Source organism: Ahaetulla prasina, chromosome 1 (genome assembly GCF_028640845.1).
Source record: "Ahaetulla prasina isolate Xishuangbanna chromosome 1, ASM2864084v1, whole genome shotgun sequence".
Taxonomy (NCBI): domain Eukaryota; kingdom Metazoa; phylum Chordata; class Lepidosauria; order Squamata; family Colubridae; genus Ahaetulla; species Ahaetulla prasina.
In genome coordinates this window covers 116,992,405-117,011,507 of record NC_080539.1, presented here as the reverse complement: position 1 = coordinate 117,011,507, position 19,103 = coordinate 116,992,405, and the positions used below count along the sequence as shown (strand labels likewise).

General features: G+C 41.5%; 1 protein-coding gene across 2 annotated transcripts in view; it reads right to left on the bottom strand.

Annotated features, from left to right (window-relative positions):
- REV3L (REV3 like, DNA directed polymerase zeta catalytic subunit) overlaps positions 1-17,347 on the bottom strand; it is an 88,517-nt gene extending 71,170 nt beyond the window's left edge. For both annotated transcript variants that reach the window (XM_058173860.1, XM_058173867.1), the window contains exon 1: positions 16,614-17,347. In XM_058173860.1, coding sequence (XP_058029843.1) covers positions 16,614-16,752 — 139 coding nt within the window. In that variant the 5' untranslated portion in view covers positions 16,753-17,347. The remainder of the gene's footprint in view (positions 1-16,613) is intronic.
- Between the last annotated feature and the right edge of the window lie 1,756 nt (positions 17,348-19,103).

Here is a 19,103-nt window from a genome sequence, read left to right as displayed (position 1 = left end):
TCTCTCTCCCCTCCCCTCTGTATCTCTCCCCTCCCCCTCTCTCTGTATCTCTCTCTCCCCCTCTCTCTGTATCTCTCTCTCTCTCTGTATCTGTGTCTGTTCTTACTCTCTCGGAAAGCTCAGCGAGCTCTCATTGGGGCTCTTCACTACTCCTTTTCTTTCTTCTTTTTGGAAATCCAGGATGGCTGAGGAATGAGCGCGGACCGCAACGGAGGCTTCCCTTCGGGCAACACTCCTTCTTCTCTTCTCGCAACCCCCTGGCCGGCTGTAGCGGGGCTGGGAGTGTGCACACGAGCGGGGAAACCCTCCTCAAGCGAGCAGCCGGAAAGAGTCCCAAGGAGAGCTTACGGGCTTGGCCCAGCCTTGGCTTCTCTGACCCCCGGGGTGGGTGAGGTTTGGCAGGGCCAGCCCCCTTTTCCTGTTGCCCTGAGCTTCTTAAAGCTGCAACCGGGCACTGCGGACCCATCCCTCTTTCCATCATCCCTTCCTCCCAGATCCCATTCCCACCCTGCCAGCCCTTCGTGTTAGCAAGGCGGGCATCGGTCACGGCCAGGTCGGGCCAGAGTCTCAGGGTGGAGAGCAGGTTACGTGTCTCCCCAAGTGACCAAGGTATGCCCAGCACCAACAAGGGCCAAAAGAAGCTGCAGCAAGAGTGAGGTGCCGGAGAATCAGCCCCAGCTGCTTCTCCACCCCACCCCCTTGCCATCGCCCTTACTTTCTCAGGCCAGGTGAGGAGTGACTGGGAGAGGAGGGCGAGAGTTGGGGCCAGCCAGTGATGGGATAGGGAGCCACTGCAGAGGGCCCAAAGTGCTGCAAGCAGCTCTGGAGCCGCGGGTTGCCAACACCCACACTAGAAGGACCAGCACTTTAAAATAAATAGACATCAATTCATCATGAATAAAGGACAAAGTGGGGCTGACCTAGGCCAACTGGGTGCTGATTTGCAACCTGATGGTGGCCATCTGGACCGGACCACAACCAGCCTTAGATCCGTGGCGTTGCCTTGGCCCCTCCCCTAGGCGTGCACACAGGAAGTGGCAAGCACACAGGGACTAGTGTCCCTGGGGACTGCATTCTGAGTGCTTTCCTTTCACCACAACAGCCCTCGCATGCTCACCGGCTCCTATGCGCATGCCTAAGGGAAGGGGTTGAGGCAATAGTGCATATCTAAGGGTGGCCACGATCCAGCCCAGTTGGCCAACATCAGGTTGCAGATCAGTGTCCTGCTTCAACTTGGGAAACCCACACTGCTAATATCTCCCCCCGCCCTTGTCTCTTCTTGAGCATGGAAGAAGGGAGGAGATGGTAAGGAGACAGAATGGGACATTTAGGACCATGGGGCTTCTGCCTGCCAAGTGTGATCACAGAGGCTTGGGGGGGGGGCAGGAAATGACACGGCAGATGAGCAGCAGTGGCATGAGGCTTCTGGCATTGCGGGGGAGGGCACAAGCAGAACTGCCCTCTTGGCATCAGGCATGGAAGCAACTGAGGGGAGGGTGGATAAAAAGATAAGCCGCTGCTCTGCAGGTTTTTTTTTTTAACCTGCCAGAGGCTTCGGACAGAAGCTTGATAGTGATCTGTCCCACATCGCCAGAGGCTCAGCTGGGTTCACTTGCATCCCTCCCCCCTCTGTTGGACCTGGGTGGCCATGGGGATCTGACTTTCCCTCCTTGCGGTGGCTGCCTTTTACCTGCTGGGCCTGGGCGTGCTCTACCACCTCTACTGTTGTGACCCAGACCCAAGTAGGTAGTAAGAAACTCAGTCTGTGAAAAAACAAACAAACTTTATTCGAACAGCTGAGAATGAAGTATCATTCCCAGCGTCGTTCAACTCAAATTAAAACAAATGCCTCCCAACACAAATTCCTCAATTCTCTTGTAAACCTTGGTCCAATTAGGCAAACTGCCAAAGGCCTTTCTTGGCAAATGTTCACAAGTCACAAAAATAAAGGCAAGATGTAGACGAAGCAGAAGATGAAGCAGACGAAGCTACCAACGTTGTTTTCCAGCAAAGCTCAAACACTGGTGCTGGTCTGTTTTAAGCCTTATGGGAGGGGCCAATCATCTCTTGACCCTACTCCCGAGTTGTCCTTTTTGCTTGAGCTGCTCTTGCCTTCTGGCAGCTCTTCTCATGCATGCATTAGGAACAGGCTCTTCCTGTTCCTCTGCCTCACTACTATCAGTCTCTGGAGGCTCTGGAGTCCGCACCTCACTTCCCGATGGCCCTGGCCTCACCTCAACCTCATCGCTGTCCAACTCCGTTGCCAGCTCCGTAGGCTGCTGACGGACCACAACATCTTCTTGGCCTTTCTAGATGCTGCTTCGCCTCCTTTGGGCTGGTGGGTCTGCTGAGCAGCAGTGGCAATGGGGCCGAGGTGCATCGGGTGCACAAGGGGAACACACTCCATGTGCTAGCCAAGGGCAAGACCCACCAGGGGGCCGAGAAGATGACCAGCGGTGACCTGCTCTCCAGCCACAAGCAAAAACAGTAGGACATAGTAAGAGCATCCTGCGATCTGCATCACGTGCCTCCTTGCTGCCTCCGCCATGCTGCTCAGACATCCAGCCCTTTGGAGTGGGCTCCAGAGCCTCCAAATGAGACAGATGAGTGGCTGACAGGCTGCCAGTGATGCAAGAAAATATCAGCCCCCGCACACAAGAGAGAAGTGAGAGCAGTTTCTGTGCTCCAGGAGCCCAATGCCTTGTGTTGCCTCGTGGTGGTAGCATCCCCACCCCACGCTTTGCCTCACCTCACCTTATCCTGCAGGACGAGCCTCCCACCCACTGCCCCAGCCAGACCCCTGGATTCCCTCCCCAACACCACCCGGCCCACGTGAGCGACATCGAGCTGGCTATGCCCATCTATTTTTAGTGATGGCAACAACATTTGCCTACCACTTATTTAGCTGCTGGCACTCCTGAAAGCTTTAAATAGTAGTACGCATTGCAGTCTCAGGCCCTAATAACTATTCAATGATCCACTGCATTAGTTTGGTAAAAACAATCCTGTACACTAGTTGTGTTGTGACTCGTCTTCCCTCCTCTCCTCAGCTGGGCCCCTCCCGTCTCCAACTGGGCCTTTTATCAGACTCCGAGTCTGATAATGAAGATGAATGGCCTGTCATGCCTCCAGCCCCCGGCCCTGGCCCCATGCCCGGAGAGGATTCCAGGAGTGAAAGGACAAGCCCGATAAACTTCATATAGCGTGTGTTCCTTTGGCTCAGCCTTCAGAGCAGGAAGCCAGCCAGGTGCTGGAATCCCTCGGCCCTACTCCCTCTGACCCCTCCTTTTCCCAGAAGCTGACAGCAGATCCAGCTGAAGACAATTCAGATTAGGAGGACCCTCGTTTCCGGAGATCTGAGAGGCGACGCCAGCAGAAGGAGGGGTGGGGCAGGCCTGGATAAATGCTGAGTCATGGAGCCACACCCCACAGCCTATATAAAGGACCTGCTTTTGGCATTCCAACCTTGAGTCAAGCAAAGTCTTATCTAGTTTGCTGATATCGGACTCTATCGCTGAAGTCACAACTTGGACTCCTGCTTGCCCTGATAAACCTCGAAGGAATGTGGCAAGCTGCAAAGGCTTCGTTGCCAAGTTTGTTACGGACTTCCTTGACTCGTTCGTCGGAGTGGGAGTGGGACACGACAAGTTGCTTGTACCTTAAATTTGATTGTACTTGCAACTCATCTACAGGTAGTCCTCCCTTAACAATCTCTTTTTTAGCAATGATTTGCAGTTATGACAGCCCTTAGAACTGGCCCTCATAGATGCAGCTATTGTAGCATCCTCATAGTCACGAATGGAATCCCACCTTGCAATTATGATAGTTGCAGCATCCTGCAGTCATGTGATTGCCCTTTGTAAGGTAATAGACAGTAATTTGGCTGTCTTTTGCTCAATCTGGGGAACAATTTACTGACAATAAGCACCTCTTTACTGAAAGAGATCACTTTCAATTTAAGTCAACCTTTATAGTGCTGCGACCCCTTTAATACAATTCCCCATGATGTGGCGACCCCTTTAATACAATTCCCCACGGTGTGGCGACCCCCAACCGTAAAATTATTTTCGTTTTGAATTTATCGTGCCTGAAGCCATATTGGCTAGCGATCTGAACTGCTTGCGATTGCCTTGAGGACGGAGGCATTAAAGCGGAGACTCCTCCCCTATTAAGTTTATCGCGCCTGAAGCCAGATTAGGCTAGCGATTGGGAGTGATTGCAGCTGGCTTGAGAGGGAGACATCAGAGCAAAGATTTCTCTCTTTTTTAATTGATCACGCCTGAAGCCGAATTCGGCTGGCGATTTGAAGAGCCTGCAGCTGGCTTGTGGAGTCAACCATTGGAGCGCGATTCTTCAACTCGCAAGTATACTTCCCATATTTCCGATGGTCTTAGGCGACCCCTGGCAAATCGTCATTCGACCCCCAATGGGGTCCCGACCCACAGGTTGAGAACCGTTGATTTAAGTGAAACATCTATGTAATTATTGTGAATATATTTTAAAAGTGACAAAACTACATCTGAATAGATTTAAACATTAAGATATGTAAGGTAAGGTGCTTACCTTAAACCAAACAGTACTGCATTTTCTTGTGTTATCTATTTCTTAATAATCAAGGGATTGTTCTTTCCCACGAGCAAACAATTGTTAAGTGTATTCCAAACGGAAGGTAACTCCTAGTAAATACTGATAATTTTGATTCTCCTCTAGACAGCAATTCAAGAACACTTCAAATGTGCACAATTTCAATGTAGTAAGAATCTCTAAATCTTTTGTTCTAAAACACCCATGTAACCAAGCAAGAAAAGTAAAATTAACATTAGGAAATTTGCAATAAATTTCAAAAGAGCATCTTAATCAAAGAAAGAAATTAGATTGGTAATTCCATCTGAAATATTTAAAATAGCTGGCTGAGCTTCTAAATCTAAAATAAGATATAAGAATGAAAAATAATATTAGTTAGCTTGTTGGAATATAGATTCTAGTTTCATAAAATTAAGGACAGATATTGCCTACTTTTACTTCTTTACAATAAAACTTAGACTTAATGGACCATTCAGGAGAAAACCAAAAATACATTAATTATACTATTTGCGTAACTTTATTACGCAATAAAACTTTATTTTAGTGGGAAAACCCACAATTTAATGAATATTTTTACATTTTATTTATATTTATTTGATTGAATTTCGGTGCTGCCTGACTTTGGATGACAATACTGAAGACATGGAGTTAAAACAAAATTCACTGCATCCATAGTTTCCTAAACTAAGGTCTATTGAGGTTTTATTGTATTATTTCATGCCTGCCCCCATACCCTAGATTCTTAGCTATAATACCCCAAATGTCATACTTTATAAAATATAAATATTTTACAAAACAAGCATAATATCAAACAAGATTTTAACCTCAGGATAGTTATAGCAATAGCACCGGTTTTCAGTGCTTTACAGCCTTCTCTAAGCAGCTTACAGAGTCAGCATATTGGCCCCAACAATTTGGGTCCTCATTTTACCCACCTCGGAAGGATGGAAGGCTAAGTCAACCTTGAGCCTGGTGAGATTTGAACTGCCAAATTGCACGCAGCCAGCAGGCAGCAGAAGTAGCCTGCAATACTGCACTCTAACCACTGCACCACCTCGTTTATAAACAAAAGGCTATCCTATCTCACAGCTATAAAGCCATACTTGATAAACTACAAATTCCTCACTCTGCTTTAGGTAATCTGGCCTGTTTAGAGCTTTAATGTTTCACATGTACAGCCTTTAGTTGTTAATTTAGGCACTTTTTACTAATAAAATGAAAAGCATAGAAATTATAGAAAAGTAAACTATTGTTCATTTCAATTAACTGAAACATCCAAAAACATTCTTCCATCTGTTACTTGGGACAAAAAAAGTCATTTTCTATAATAAATGAATGCTAATTCTATAAACATAATCATAAGGCTTGCATTTATACTATCTAACAATGGCTCAAAGGAATACAAACAATTACTAGAACTGTGTAGAGATTTGAATTCAAATAGCAAAATATGATTCAGAATATATATATGGACTTATTTGTCAAAAACACCTTAAAATATCTGTATCTCTTTCTGGCCATGCACAATTGTTGTTTTGGAAACATATGCATTTGGTTTAAAGTGTTCCCAACAGTTGCTACATGTATATTTGTGGGAGCTCTGAATCACATTCTGCTCTTCAAATCTGGATTGCTATATAGCACAAACCTTTGCTGAACACTTATTTTTACATGCATATCTGAAATATTTTATATGCACATTGTAAAAACAGTAGTTTAACATTGTCAGTATTTTATTATTTTATTACCTCTAGAAAAGTCTAGAAATAAAATCTAATTCTGTCAAAGAAAAAACTAAAATTAGCTTTTAACTTTTCTCCCCAAGATCAAGGCAACAGCCAAAACATTGTCATAATATTAAACTTTAAATTAAAAGACCCATAGAAACTGCTGTTTTAACAGCTTCATCAACTGGATAAGTGGATTTTAACTTCCATATATTCAACACTGCTATTTCAGAAATTTTAGGAAATTAAACTGACAGATATGGGAGCACTTTCTCATGCTGGGGAACACCATATAATTCCTTCATTTTATTGTAATATTGCGCTGTATCTAGATAATATTCAACATATCAACAGATACTTGAAACATGCGATAAAGCAGAAAGGAAGATATTATGCAAATGTATTAAGAATATTAAAATCATAGCATTTGTAAGTTGTTCTATTAAAATTTATACAGTTGCTTTAGATTCTTTTTATATTACTAGTAAAAAAGCTAGGTTCTAAGAAACCTTAAACCATTTTTTAAAAAAACTATACAATATATCTATATTTGTTTTAGGATGTTAACAGGAGTGCCAGGATTCTTGTGGGTACTTAAGTGAAGTATTTGTTAATATTACTTTTTGTGGGTATACTGAATTTTTCTGCCTACACCTGATTGCACAGGTAATTCAAATGTAGCTTTTTTCTCTGTAGTAGTAGACAGGTGGAGTTTGGGACCTAACTCATCTGGAGCAGGAAAGCAACTTGAGGTAAACTTTTAAAGAGACCTGGAGATTACACCTAAATTTTTCAGAGGCAACATGCAATCTTATGAATTCAGGTTTTGAATCTCTCCTCTTTGTATCAAACTCTCCTAATTGACGAATCTATTCTCTTCAAAACTGTTTAACAGAACTCTAGAACAAATGCACGTTCCTTGCCTTTAGCTAAGAATGTAAATCCCTTTCTACTTTCTTACAATTTGTTTTCCTTCTCTAACTAACTTCCCTGGTGGCATTGCCAGGAACCCTGGATTGGCCAGTGCGACCAGTTCTCAAGGGACCAAGCCCCGGCGGCGGGAATGCAGGGCAAGAGCTCCTGCTGCCTCCGCAAAGCTGTTGCAAGCAAAGAACGCACAACGAAGCATAAAAAAAACATGTCCTTGTCCAAGAATGAACTTCCAGATGTCCCAACTGTCAAAAGAGATCTCTCTAGGGCAAGACTGAGTTGAAACTGGAGGCAGAGAGAGGCACCTGGGCGTGGCTTCAACTTTCACTCAGTCTCTGGGCAGAAAGGACATCATAGAACCCATTCTTGGACCCTCTAACTATCACACTGGAGAATGAAATGATTAGGCTTATACTAGGTTGCATGGAAGTCTATTAAGATATGTAGATAGTTGAGGAACCGGAAGTGTCGCAGCAAGACCGGCTGGAAAAATAGTGGGCTCAGACAAGCTCCACAAAAATTCAGCTGGACAAACCGTTGTCAGGGAGTCTTCGGACCAGAACTATCCTGTAGGAACAGTGAAGGAGAGGCATCTCAGAAGACCGGGAGTAACAGGCAAGTTCCTCGAAAGGTCGGAGACAACTTTTCGGACCGGAAGTGGAGATGGTGGCCATTGTAAAATGACCACTCTGAAGCTGGGGCAACCGGACTAAGTTTTTGTGCAGGAGTGGTGTTTGAACAGAATGCTGGTACCGAGTGGGTGATTGGCCAACTCACAGGTAAAAGAAAATTTTGAACTGGATTAAAAGGTGTCCCGGAGCTGAAATGTGTGGTTAATGGCACTTAGGAAATTCTATGGAGGGAGAAGAACAAAGAGAATACTAAAGCCCAAGAAAGTTTTTATAGCTATAATTGGATTTGGAGAAACTAAAAAATAATAAAAGAAAAGAACCTGAGGAAAAGAATTTTTATGTGGATTTAAATATATATATATATATATATATATATATATATATATATATATATATATTGTTTACATTTATACCCCGCCCTTCTCCGAAGACTCAGGGCGGCTTACAGTGTATAAGACAATAGTCTCATTCTATTTGTATATTTTTTACAAAGTCAACTTATTGCCCCCCCAACAATCTGGGTCCTCATTTTACCTACCTTATAAAGGATGGAAGGCTGAGTCAACCTTGGGCCGGGCTCGAACCTGCAGTAATTGCAGGCTTTGTGTTCTTAATAACAGGCTGTTCTTAATAACAGGCCTTACCAGCCTGCGCCATTCACCGGCCCTTTTTGATAACTTTGATATTTAGTTGGTTTGAAAATATTGTGGATTTGAGAGAGACATCTGCTGGCTGAAAGAGCATACTGCAATATTTACTGGAAGGAAGGAGGGAAAGTACAGCTGTGACCTTGACCACTAAAAGATAATTTGGAAACTGTGAGAGTATCTGTCTTTCTACATTGCTTGGTCTCGATTCTCAAGGACTGTGGAAGATATAAAGATTTAACTTGGAGTGGACTGGATAAATACTTAAATTGGACATTATTTGAAAACAAAAAGACTATATGGATTTTAAATTTTAATTAAATGTGACAAAGTTTAAAAGTTTTAACTCTTTCTTAAATTGGCAATATGAAGTCTTGAATGTGTGAGGAATTAATTGAGAGGTTTAAAAATATGTGTGAATCACTAAAGGGTAATAAAAAGTCAGAAATTTTGCTGGAACACACAGAACAAGAAATAGGGGAGCAGGTGGCAGAAGAGAGCATAAATGAACAAGAAAATAATATTGAAGGAAAAGGAATAGAATACAAAAAGCAGTTAGATGATTTCACTGGGATTTACAGTGGCAAAAAAAGAGTGGATACGGGGAAACATCCCCCCGCCCAAAAAATCAGTCAAAGGGTAAATAGGGAACTAGTGAAAAGAGATTAGGAGAAAACATGGGGAGAACTATTCAAATAATATATCTAAAAGTGAGAAGAAGGAGTCAGAAGAAAAGATATAATAAATATTAAAAAGAAGTAGTAGTAGTTAAGAGAATGGGGAAAAAGGAGAAAATTATCAAAAAGTGGAATTTTGGAGAAACCAAGTGAAAATGGTTAAAGAAGGGAAGATCAGTGGAAAGGAGGAAGGGAAATAAGGTAAATATTAATAGATTTAAGGGAACTGTATTAAAATTATTAATTGTGGATGGTCAATTAAGTTAAAGGGATGTAAGATTTGAATATGATGATGTATATTGTTTATAGTAAAACAGAATAGCAAATGAAAATTGAAATGCTAATTTGGTTTAATTTTGAAGACAATTTTAATTAAGAGACAAAGTTGAAATGTTAAAAAGTGGGATGGGGATTTTCAGAAATATATTTTGTAATGGAGAAATAAGATAATTAATTGTTGTAAATGGTAAGAGATTAGGAATTAAGGGTGGATAGTGATACTGTTTATGTACTGTGTTTTAAGAGAAATTAAGATAAGACAAAGAAGTATGGAAAAAGAATATTATGGCTGAAATTGGAAATATGTAAAATGGACTTGTAAAAAAAAGAACAATATGGTAGAAGTTGAAATAAGTTATGGTGAAAAATGATTAATTCGTGTAAAGAACTATATGAAAGAGATGAATATGGAAAAAATGGGAAGATTGAAATTGATTAAAAAGATTAATATATATAAAATATATAAGATGTGACATAGTCACCACTGTTCATAAAATGTGTATGATGAAAGAAATTTTTTAATAAAACTTGTTTACAAAAAAAAGATATATAGGTAGGCTTCGATTTACAACAGTTCATTCAGTGACCATTCGAATACCACTGACCATTACAATACCACTGAAAAAAGTGACTTACAACCATTTTTCATGCTTATTGCATGAAATCATCATTGCAGCATCATAGTCATGTGATCAAAATTCAGACACTTGGCAACTGACTCATATTTATGATGATTGCAGTGTCCTAGGGTCATGTGATCACCTTCTGTGAGCTTCTGACAAGCAAAGTCAACCGGGAACACATTCATTTAAAAACCATGTTAACTAACTTAAGAACTACAGTTAAGTTACCTATATATGATGGAGAGAAGGTATCTTGCATTTGCCATTATTGTAAAAAAATATTATGCTGATGTTGTTGAAGTAGATTTCATGGAGAAGAAACTGTTTCAATAGATTCCTCTCTAAATACAGGTAGCCCTCAACTTGCAACCACAATGGAGCTCAAATTTCCACTGTTAAGCAAGACATTGTACATTTGCCCCATTTTATTACTTTTCTTGCCAGTTTTCTTGCAGTGACTCACTACAGTTGTTAAATTAGTAATCCGGTTGTTAAATGAATCTGGCTTCCCCATTGTCTTTGCTTGTCAGAATGTCGCAAAAGATGATCTTATGACCCTGGGACATTGCAACCTTCGCAAAATTGCATTCAATTCTTTTATGGCAGCTTAATTACTATAGAACTCTCCTGAAGTAGACTTGATGTAATGCTGTGAATAGAGCATTCCATTCCATCTGCCCTATAAAAAAGAGTGAATATTACCCTGTTTTCCCGAAAATAGGACCCAACCAGAAAATAAGTCCTGGCATGATTTTTCAGGATGCTCATAAGCCCTACCCCAAAATAAGCCCCAGTTAAGATTGTCAGCCAGATGGATGCATTTAATACCGAATTTCCCCCAAAATAAGACCTAACCAGAAAATAAGCCCTAATGCGTCTTTTGGAGGAAAAATTAATATAAGACCTGGTCTTATTTTCGGGAAAACATTGTAATAATCCAGTTTCCTCCATAAAGATTTAATAAGAGATTCAAGATTTAAAGCTGATAAGAATAAACTGCTTATTAGAAATGAAGGGAAAGTAAGTATTGTAAACACTAGATGACTCTCTGAAAAATGGAAAGGGAAAAAGATCTCAGCAAAATTAATACTATGTATTAATTAACCTAAATTAACCTAATTAACCTAAAAGTTAATGGTTATACAGCAGCCATAAAAAGCTTTGTAGATCAGCTTTTGAATTTAAGCCTCAGCAGATGATAACTTGTTGATTCTGGCTGAATGTAATAGGGATGGCCTTGGTTAATGCTTGGGATCGGGAGCTGTTTTGGAATGCCAGACTCTTGACAAGACTGTCAATTTTTTTAAAAAAAATCCTGGAAGGAGGCAGTGGCAAACTTCATTTACGATACTGTCAATAAAGTCATGTATTTTTCTGAAAATAAACTCAATTTAATTCACCATTTACAAAAAAGTAAGCATTCTTCTGCTTAAATGCTATATGAAAAGAATAGGTGTCATGGATTTGGGAGAAGGATGCTTTCCCCCATTGATGGCCCTGTTTAAAAGGTTTTCTAAAAAAAAACCATCAGTAATATTTTTTGTTAATTTTAATCTACTCTCAGTGCTATTAGTCTAGTTTGCTCATCACAGATTGCCCTATCCAGGTTAATGTTTGCAATCTGAGCAATTTTTAAAAATTCTGAACACAACATTTCTAAACAGTTACAAAAGCAAAAATTGGCTTTTCTTCATGTTCAATTAAGAATAATCCAAATATTAAACAAAGACTAAGAATATGTTATAGGATCACATAAGACAATTTTCAATTTTGGTACCATGACCTTGTAACATTTTTTTTACAATATCTCAATTCTTAATTCTTTTACCCACTGAAATGAATTCTTCAAACTCTAACACTTTTGTTGTTTACTAGTTTTTTGTATGACTAGTCTGGATGTGCTGTTTAGTTTATTGACTTCTGTCAGCAGATCAGTCAGTTAATATGTTTAAGAGAAGGATAAAATTCCAAAAATATAATCATCATCTTCCTTAAAAGGTTGCAAAATATTTAGTGATGTGAAAGCTTGGGAAGGAAGAGGCTGGGAGCTTCTTCTTTTTTTTTTTTGAGGAGGAAATTATCACTATTTTATGGTGGTTACCTTATGTAATAGTTCATTGCTATAACAAAAGCAAGAATAACACATTCCCTATCTTCAAATGACAACAATTTTGTTATCACTGGTGACAAAAACTGAAATAAGTTCCATGACAAATGTTACAGAGATAAAAAGGATGATATTAAAAGTATCTAAGCTAATTGCAAAGTAAAAGTCAATGAATTAAAAATCTGAAATATACAGAAACTTGCAAAAATACTTAACTATTAAGTGAATGCAATCCAATATTGCTATATAAATATAGATATTAAAATATTGATTTAAGAACTTTAAGGCTACAGCCTTAAATGATAAAGAAATGCAGGTAATCTTCATAAGGCAACCATTTGTTCAGCAACTATTCAAAGTTACAGCACTGAAAAAATGGAATTGCAACCACTCCTCACACTTACAACTATCTCAGCGTTCCCATGTACACACAATAACATTTTGGGCACTTGGCCATTGGCCCATATTTACATCTATCACAGCATCCCATGGTCACATTCTTCTGTTCTGTGTGACTGTCTCCACTTCAACTCCACACACACCTATCTCACCTTTTAGCCACCCTGCACAGAATGGCAGAATGAATATGCCGATGGATTCTGCTCCTCGTCTTTTTTTCTTTTTTCTGCTATCACCTTGCCTTGTCTCCAATGGGCTCATCAATGCTAGCCAGGCTTAGACCCCATAGTGTGGGAATTTTGTCAATGCTGGACTCAGAGGCAACAGTGAGGGGAAGTATGGCAGCAAGGACAAGTGGTACCAGAATACGGCATTGTCTTCATCTCTGCCATGCTATGCAGGATGGTCAAAAGGGCAGAAATTGGGGAGAGTGGAGAGATAGGTGGGTGGCAGAATTGAAGAGGAGGCACTTCACACACATCAGAGGAACTGGCCCTGCCTCTCACTGCCACCTCTGACCCCAGTGTTTGACAGAGCATCTGTACTGTGGGGCTTGAGGTCCATCCACAGGAAGAGATGCAAGGCAACACCAAGGAGGAAGAAGACAAGGACACCGCTGAATATGACAGGGAGGATGGTCCACTGGGGGGATGGAATATAGTATCATCTTCATCTTGGCCATGCTGTTCAGGGTGGCCAAAAGAGCACAGATGGAGGGGGAGCTAGGCTAGCAGAGGCAGTTGAAGCAGAGGTACTTCATGTAGGGCAGGAGAAATAAATTGGCTTCGTCTGTATCAGTGATTCCCTGGAACTGTCACTTGCTTTGGAAGAACTGAAGCGCTGGACTAGGGGGATCAACACAGGAATGGCTTAGATGGATGACGAGCCATTAGGAAGCTTAATTGCCATATGCAATCTTCCCAGCCAGCTTCTGACAAGCAAAATCAATGGGGAAGCTAGCAGGAGGTTACAAGCCCTGGTCATGTGAGGCCCTTACCTAATGACAACTGGGAGTGCTGAAACTGCTGTGTGATCATTGATATTTTGCTTATGACTGCTTTTCTTAGTGACAGAAATTCCAGTTCTAATTAGAGTCATAATCCAAGGATTACCTATGGAGATACTCTTAAAACTGATTAAGATTATTCCTAACTGGCAAACTGGCAAGATGGGAAGTAAGACTGCTGCTCTTCAGGTAAAAAGGGCAATATAAGAATATAGATTAATTCTATTTCCTTAAGCAGGCAAGATAGAAGCATTTCTGTGGAAGTACTATTAAATTGGTCTTCTAGAAGTGCAGATGTATGTTGCATTTAGCCAAGGTAAATGTTTTCCTACCAAAGGTAGGTCAAAAAAAAAAAAAGAGGCTGCCAGAAAAGGTGTAATGCAAAGTTGGTCTGATTTTTTTTAATTCTAGGTCAAATATTTATTGTTTTATCTTTGAGCCTTTTCAATGTATAAATATTTCAAATATAGTGAGGATAAGGCCCCAGAAGTTCAGGTTAATCTTGCACATCATGATTATATCCTCTTAAGTGCCATAAACACTTATAGAAATTCAAGTTCTAATTCAAAATTTTCAGAAGCTATAGTTAGACCACTACATAATATATATAAAATATCTGAAATACATTTTTTTAAAAAAAGGAAAACCTGAAGCATTATATTTATTTGTTAGGTGAGTTTTAGTCAAATTCAATTTCAGTTTCACACAGTATAAATTCAATGAACTATTTTTCAATTTTCACATATGGTTCAGTTTATTTCTGGACCTTTATTTAAATATAAAAATCATTGCTAAATCTCATTCAGGCAATGTATTTTAGCAGCCATTTATACTCTCTCTTAAAACAACTGCATAAACTTTTAAAAAATGATTTGTTGTTTTTATTGATTAAATATCAATAAAGCAAACCAAATTCTTGTCAGAATAAACCCTTTGGGCTTTAATAAACTTTTAAAAAATTCCTAGGAGTACATCTGGCTGAATAGTTAATTATTCTTTCAAGTAACCATAAATAGGATTACAATGAAAGATACTAAACATTGTGTGTAAGTTTTATCTAAATATTTTGATACTATATTTATCTGGATTTTGTTTCACAGTCCATGTTTTTCAGACTACAATTTATTACAAAATATCACCATCCTTGGGGATCTTACTGATCTAACTTAGCAATAAACTCCATAGGATAACGATAATTTTATCTTGACTTACTTGTCAAAACTTATGCTACTGGTCATTCCATACATGGCATAGATCTATCTATACCTATTGCAGAGGTATGGAAGGGAGAGGTATTTTTGTTTTTGTACTTTTTCCCCCTGAAAAACATTAAGGTACTTCTTTCCTTTGATTTAAAAAAACAACAGAGAGAAAGGGGGAAAATATATTTATTCCCAAAGCAACCCATGGGCTGTATGAGATAATGTTATCTCTACCTTTGATGGTGGTTGTTATTTTGCAGAATATCTTCTGGTCCTCCTGTTACACCCCCCCCCCCTTTCTGTGCCCTGGTGAATAAAACATAAGCAATCCCCACCTGTGGAATCAACACTTGCTGCTATTGTTAAGTGGATTTGTGACAAATACAATTACCCAAAGGGAAATATCAGAAGCAACTGTAGGACTTGGAAAAAAGAATGCTTTATAAGAAACTTAGACACAAAAAAGCCAGACTACTTTTATAAAATTACCATTTTGTAAGATTAGGAATTATGAAATAATACACTGAGTATTATATATTATTCAAACATTCTCCATTTATAAGAACTGAGGAATTAAATTGCAAATAGTAATTATTAGAACTGCCTAGAGTAGCTCCACAGCAAAGTAAGCAGCAAATAAATTTAATAAATAAATAACCAAATATAGGCAATGTGGTATTAAAAACTGTCATTATTATCAGTATTAGTTTTTTTTGTATTTACATTGAGTGCCTTGATGCATGTCTCTTGCAGTTTCCATTTGTCACAAATTTGGCCCAACAGTATTTACATGCATGCATGCACGCATGCGCACACACAGAATATTTGTCTGGGGGTTCTTGAAGATTTACATGACATTTGCTAAACCTAGTTTGCTAAAAGCATAAGAGAATATTATTAACCAAAATAATATTGTTCTTATATAGATTTTATTGAAGAGCAAAATATTTCTTTAAAATCCTGTGTGCCTAGGTGTTAGAATCATCCTCTTAGAGCAGACATATCTATTCCTGATAATTTTATAGTCTTTTTAGGATAGCAATTTAAAGATGGTTTTTTGTTAGTTATTAAGAATCTCCTTCCTGTTGTCTAAGATTAATAATGCATTTTTAAAGCACATTCAACACTTATACGCTTTGCCAGAAACAGAAACTCTACACTGTAGCTCCGCATGTTATGTTGGGGGGGGGGAAGGGGGATGACGACGACGACGACAACCAAGGTGAGTTATAGCTTAGCACCGCCATCAGACAAAAGCAGTATTTATACAGCTGGATTTCATTATGGTTATAATACACGGAGGCGGGAGTGGAGAGTGATCACTCGCTTCCACCAACGCATACAGACGGAGTGCGTGTTCTTTCCACAGAAACATGCCGAGATCCCCCCCACCCTCAACCCACCTCCTGGCTGCACCACTGAGGGTCACGCGGCGCAGTCCCTAACCAGGGAAACGCGCCCGGCGCGGTTCACAAGTCAGCCCCCTGGCACAACGCTCAGACGTGGAAAAGGGCTGTCATTCCCTTCCCCGCGATTCCCGGGAACTGGCGAGTTTGCTGAACCGCAGCGGCGGCGGGAGCAGGTAGGGGAGGCTCCCGCTGCAGCGCGCCAATGTCGCGAGGCGGAAGGAAAAGAGGGAGCAGAGAGAAGGTCGGGGAACCCTGGTCCATCCGTCCGTCCCCCGAAAAAAAAGCAGAGCTGCTCCCGAAAAAAAAGGGCAGAAGGCTGGCAGGGTCCCCAGGGCCAACAAAGCCTCCTTCGGCTCGGCAGTGCCCGGAGCGAGCGGGCGCCCGTCCTTACCCGATGGAGTGGCACCGAAGACTCTCACCACGGGCACCTTCTTCACGGGGGCCTCCCTAAAGGAGGACTGGCAGGGGTCCAGGCCGGGGAGCGGGCTGCTCATGTAGTAATCGGCGGTCACGACCCTCACTGAGAACATGTTCGCCGCCACGAAGGAGAGGCGCCGCTGAGGGCGACCGCTGGGCGCACCCCAAGGCTGGGGCTCGGCGCACCCGTCCGCAGCGCGAGAGCGCAGCCCCCGCCTTCTTTTCCTCAACACGCCCGGCGCGCGCGCGCTCCCGCGCTTGGGCGAACCAACGGCCGGGCGGTCCTCGGGGAGGGGAGAGCGAGACGCGCACGCGCTGCTCCGGCTCTCCGCTTCCCCCCCCCTCCTGTCACCAGGATCCAGCGCCAACCGGGACAAGGCGCACCGCGCGCGGCTCGTCGTGAGCAAACCCCACTCTGTCCGTGGCGCGGAACAGCGCCAGAACTGGAGCTTTCTCGGCTGCGGTTGTTGTTGCCATGATGATGACGTCACGAGACGGCCACCTTGTGGAGGGGGAGTAGGGGGGTGGCGGTTGGGGAGCGAAAAAGGTTGGATTCTTCTTCCTCGCGTAGCAGCTTCAGATCCAAGGCGATTGTAATAACAGGCGCGAATGTTTGGGCTTACTGCTATCGATAGTTCGGCTTTCGAACTCCAAGGGCTGGAAAAAGTTATACGGAGAGTGCAGTCGCGATTAGGGACGGGACTGGTAACTTATAAGAGCTATTTAGCCGCCATTTCCCTTTAGCTCAAAGGGAAGGAAGGTGAGTTCCTCGGGCGCCATGGAAGGGCGTTAGAGAGAAATTGTGTGAGGAGCAAAAGTCGCGGGAGGGGAAATAAAAGCGGGCAACGTTTCCTGCGCGCGCTTCTCTTTCTCCCCCGCCCCCTCCCTCCCTTTTAACTGTTCCTGCCGGAGAAGAGAAAGATGAATGGAGTGCAGCCTCGTTAAAGGGCGGCTCACGCGAAAGGCGGGAGTGGCAAGAAGGGCGGGGCTTCAGCCGCGCGCTGCGGAAGAGGAACGTGCTGCTCGGATTTCCCCCCCCCCAGCTGCGGAGCTCTGCGCTGACAGCTGTTCTGCGGTGGCGCGGGAACTTAGACTGGGGGCCGCCAGCCAGGTGGCGGTGCAGTTGTTAGAGCCTGCGCTGATCTGGTGGTTGTCTGAAACCTACCAATCGGGGTGACAAATCAGCGGGGCGATCGACTTTTTATGGGAGGGTGTGCGCGTTGAATATCTTTTCTATAACAAAGCGACGTATGCCTGCACAAATGGGTTTTCCAATTCGGCTACATTACGGAGCCCAGTACCATGAGGATTTAGGAAGGGTCAAGTGCCATGGATTTTGTCATCTTGCTACCCCCCTTGGCACAACGATCGTCGAACTGCAGCCATTTATCGGAATTTAGAATTCGTAGATCTCTTTCACTGATCAATGAAACCTCTGGCTGTATAACACTTTCTTAGTGATTGCGTAATAACACTGTTCTACTGCTATAGTAAAAAAAATATTCACCACAAATTGTATCTATTTTTCTTTTTCTTTTTTTTTTTGACTTTTTTTTCACTTAATGTACACCTATACATATTCTGCCTTTGTTTAAGAAAAGGAACATTCTGTGGTAACCGAGGCATTGTACTGAACAATATTATGTTTCTCTAGTTTGAAATAATCTTTTTTTGTGGTTGTTTATGCAACAAATACCTTAATTTGGGATTTGGTATTTTATATATAAGCTGAAGGTTCTCTGGCTATTTTTTTAAGTTTAGGAACCGCCAATGTTTTTGTAAGGTATTGATGATAGATGATAGAATAATGTTATTGTCACTTTGTACATTAATCGGCATACATTAAAATGAAATTTCATTGTATATAGAATTGTTCATAAATGTTTATCAAATATAAAAGTATGCAGAATGAGGAGAAGAGGTACAGTTTTGAGTGCTTATACCATGAAAGTGGATAGAAACTTGAAAGTACATGGGCTTTGTTCACCCAAGACATTTAAGGTTAACCTATCCATAGTTTATTTAACAAACTGTTCTGGAGTCATTAAACTGTGAACCATAAACTTAACAGTATGGACTGGGTTCACTCTGAATACTTGGTTAGAATGGCAGCAACACAGGTTCACACTGAATACTTGGTTAGAATGGCAGCAACAGGCTTGTGTTCTCTAGGCTCAGAAACTGAGCTGGTTTGGGACTGGTTAGTATTTGTATGAGAGACCAAATAATAGTAATATGTATGGGTTGAATTAGGAAGTCAAAAGCATCTTCCTGAAGAACATTAGGGGCAAGGCATTTCCATACTGCTACTTAGAAAACTCCATAGTTATATCCATTATCATGCTAGGGGTTGTATTGAGAATTCTCTATTGAATTCTCAATTTAATGAGAAATAAATTCAGTATATTGTATGAACACAGTCATAATGCAGTCTGCAGTCTGGTACTCTTTCTAACTAAATTTT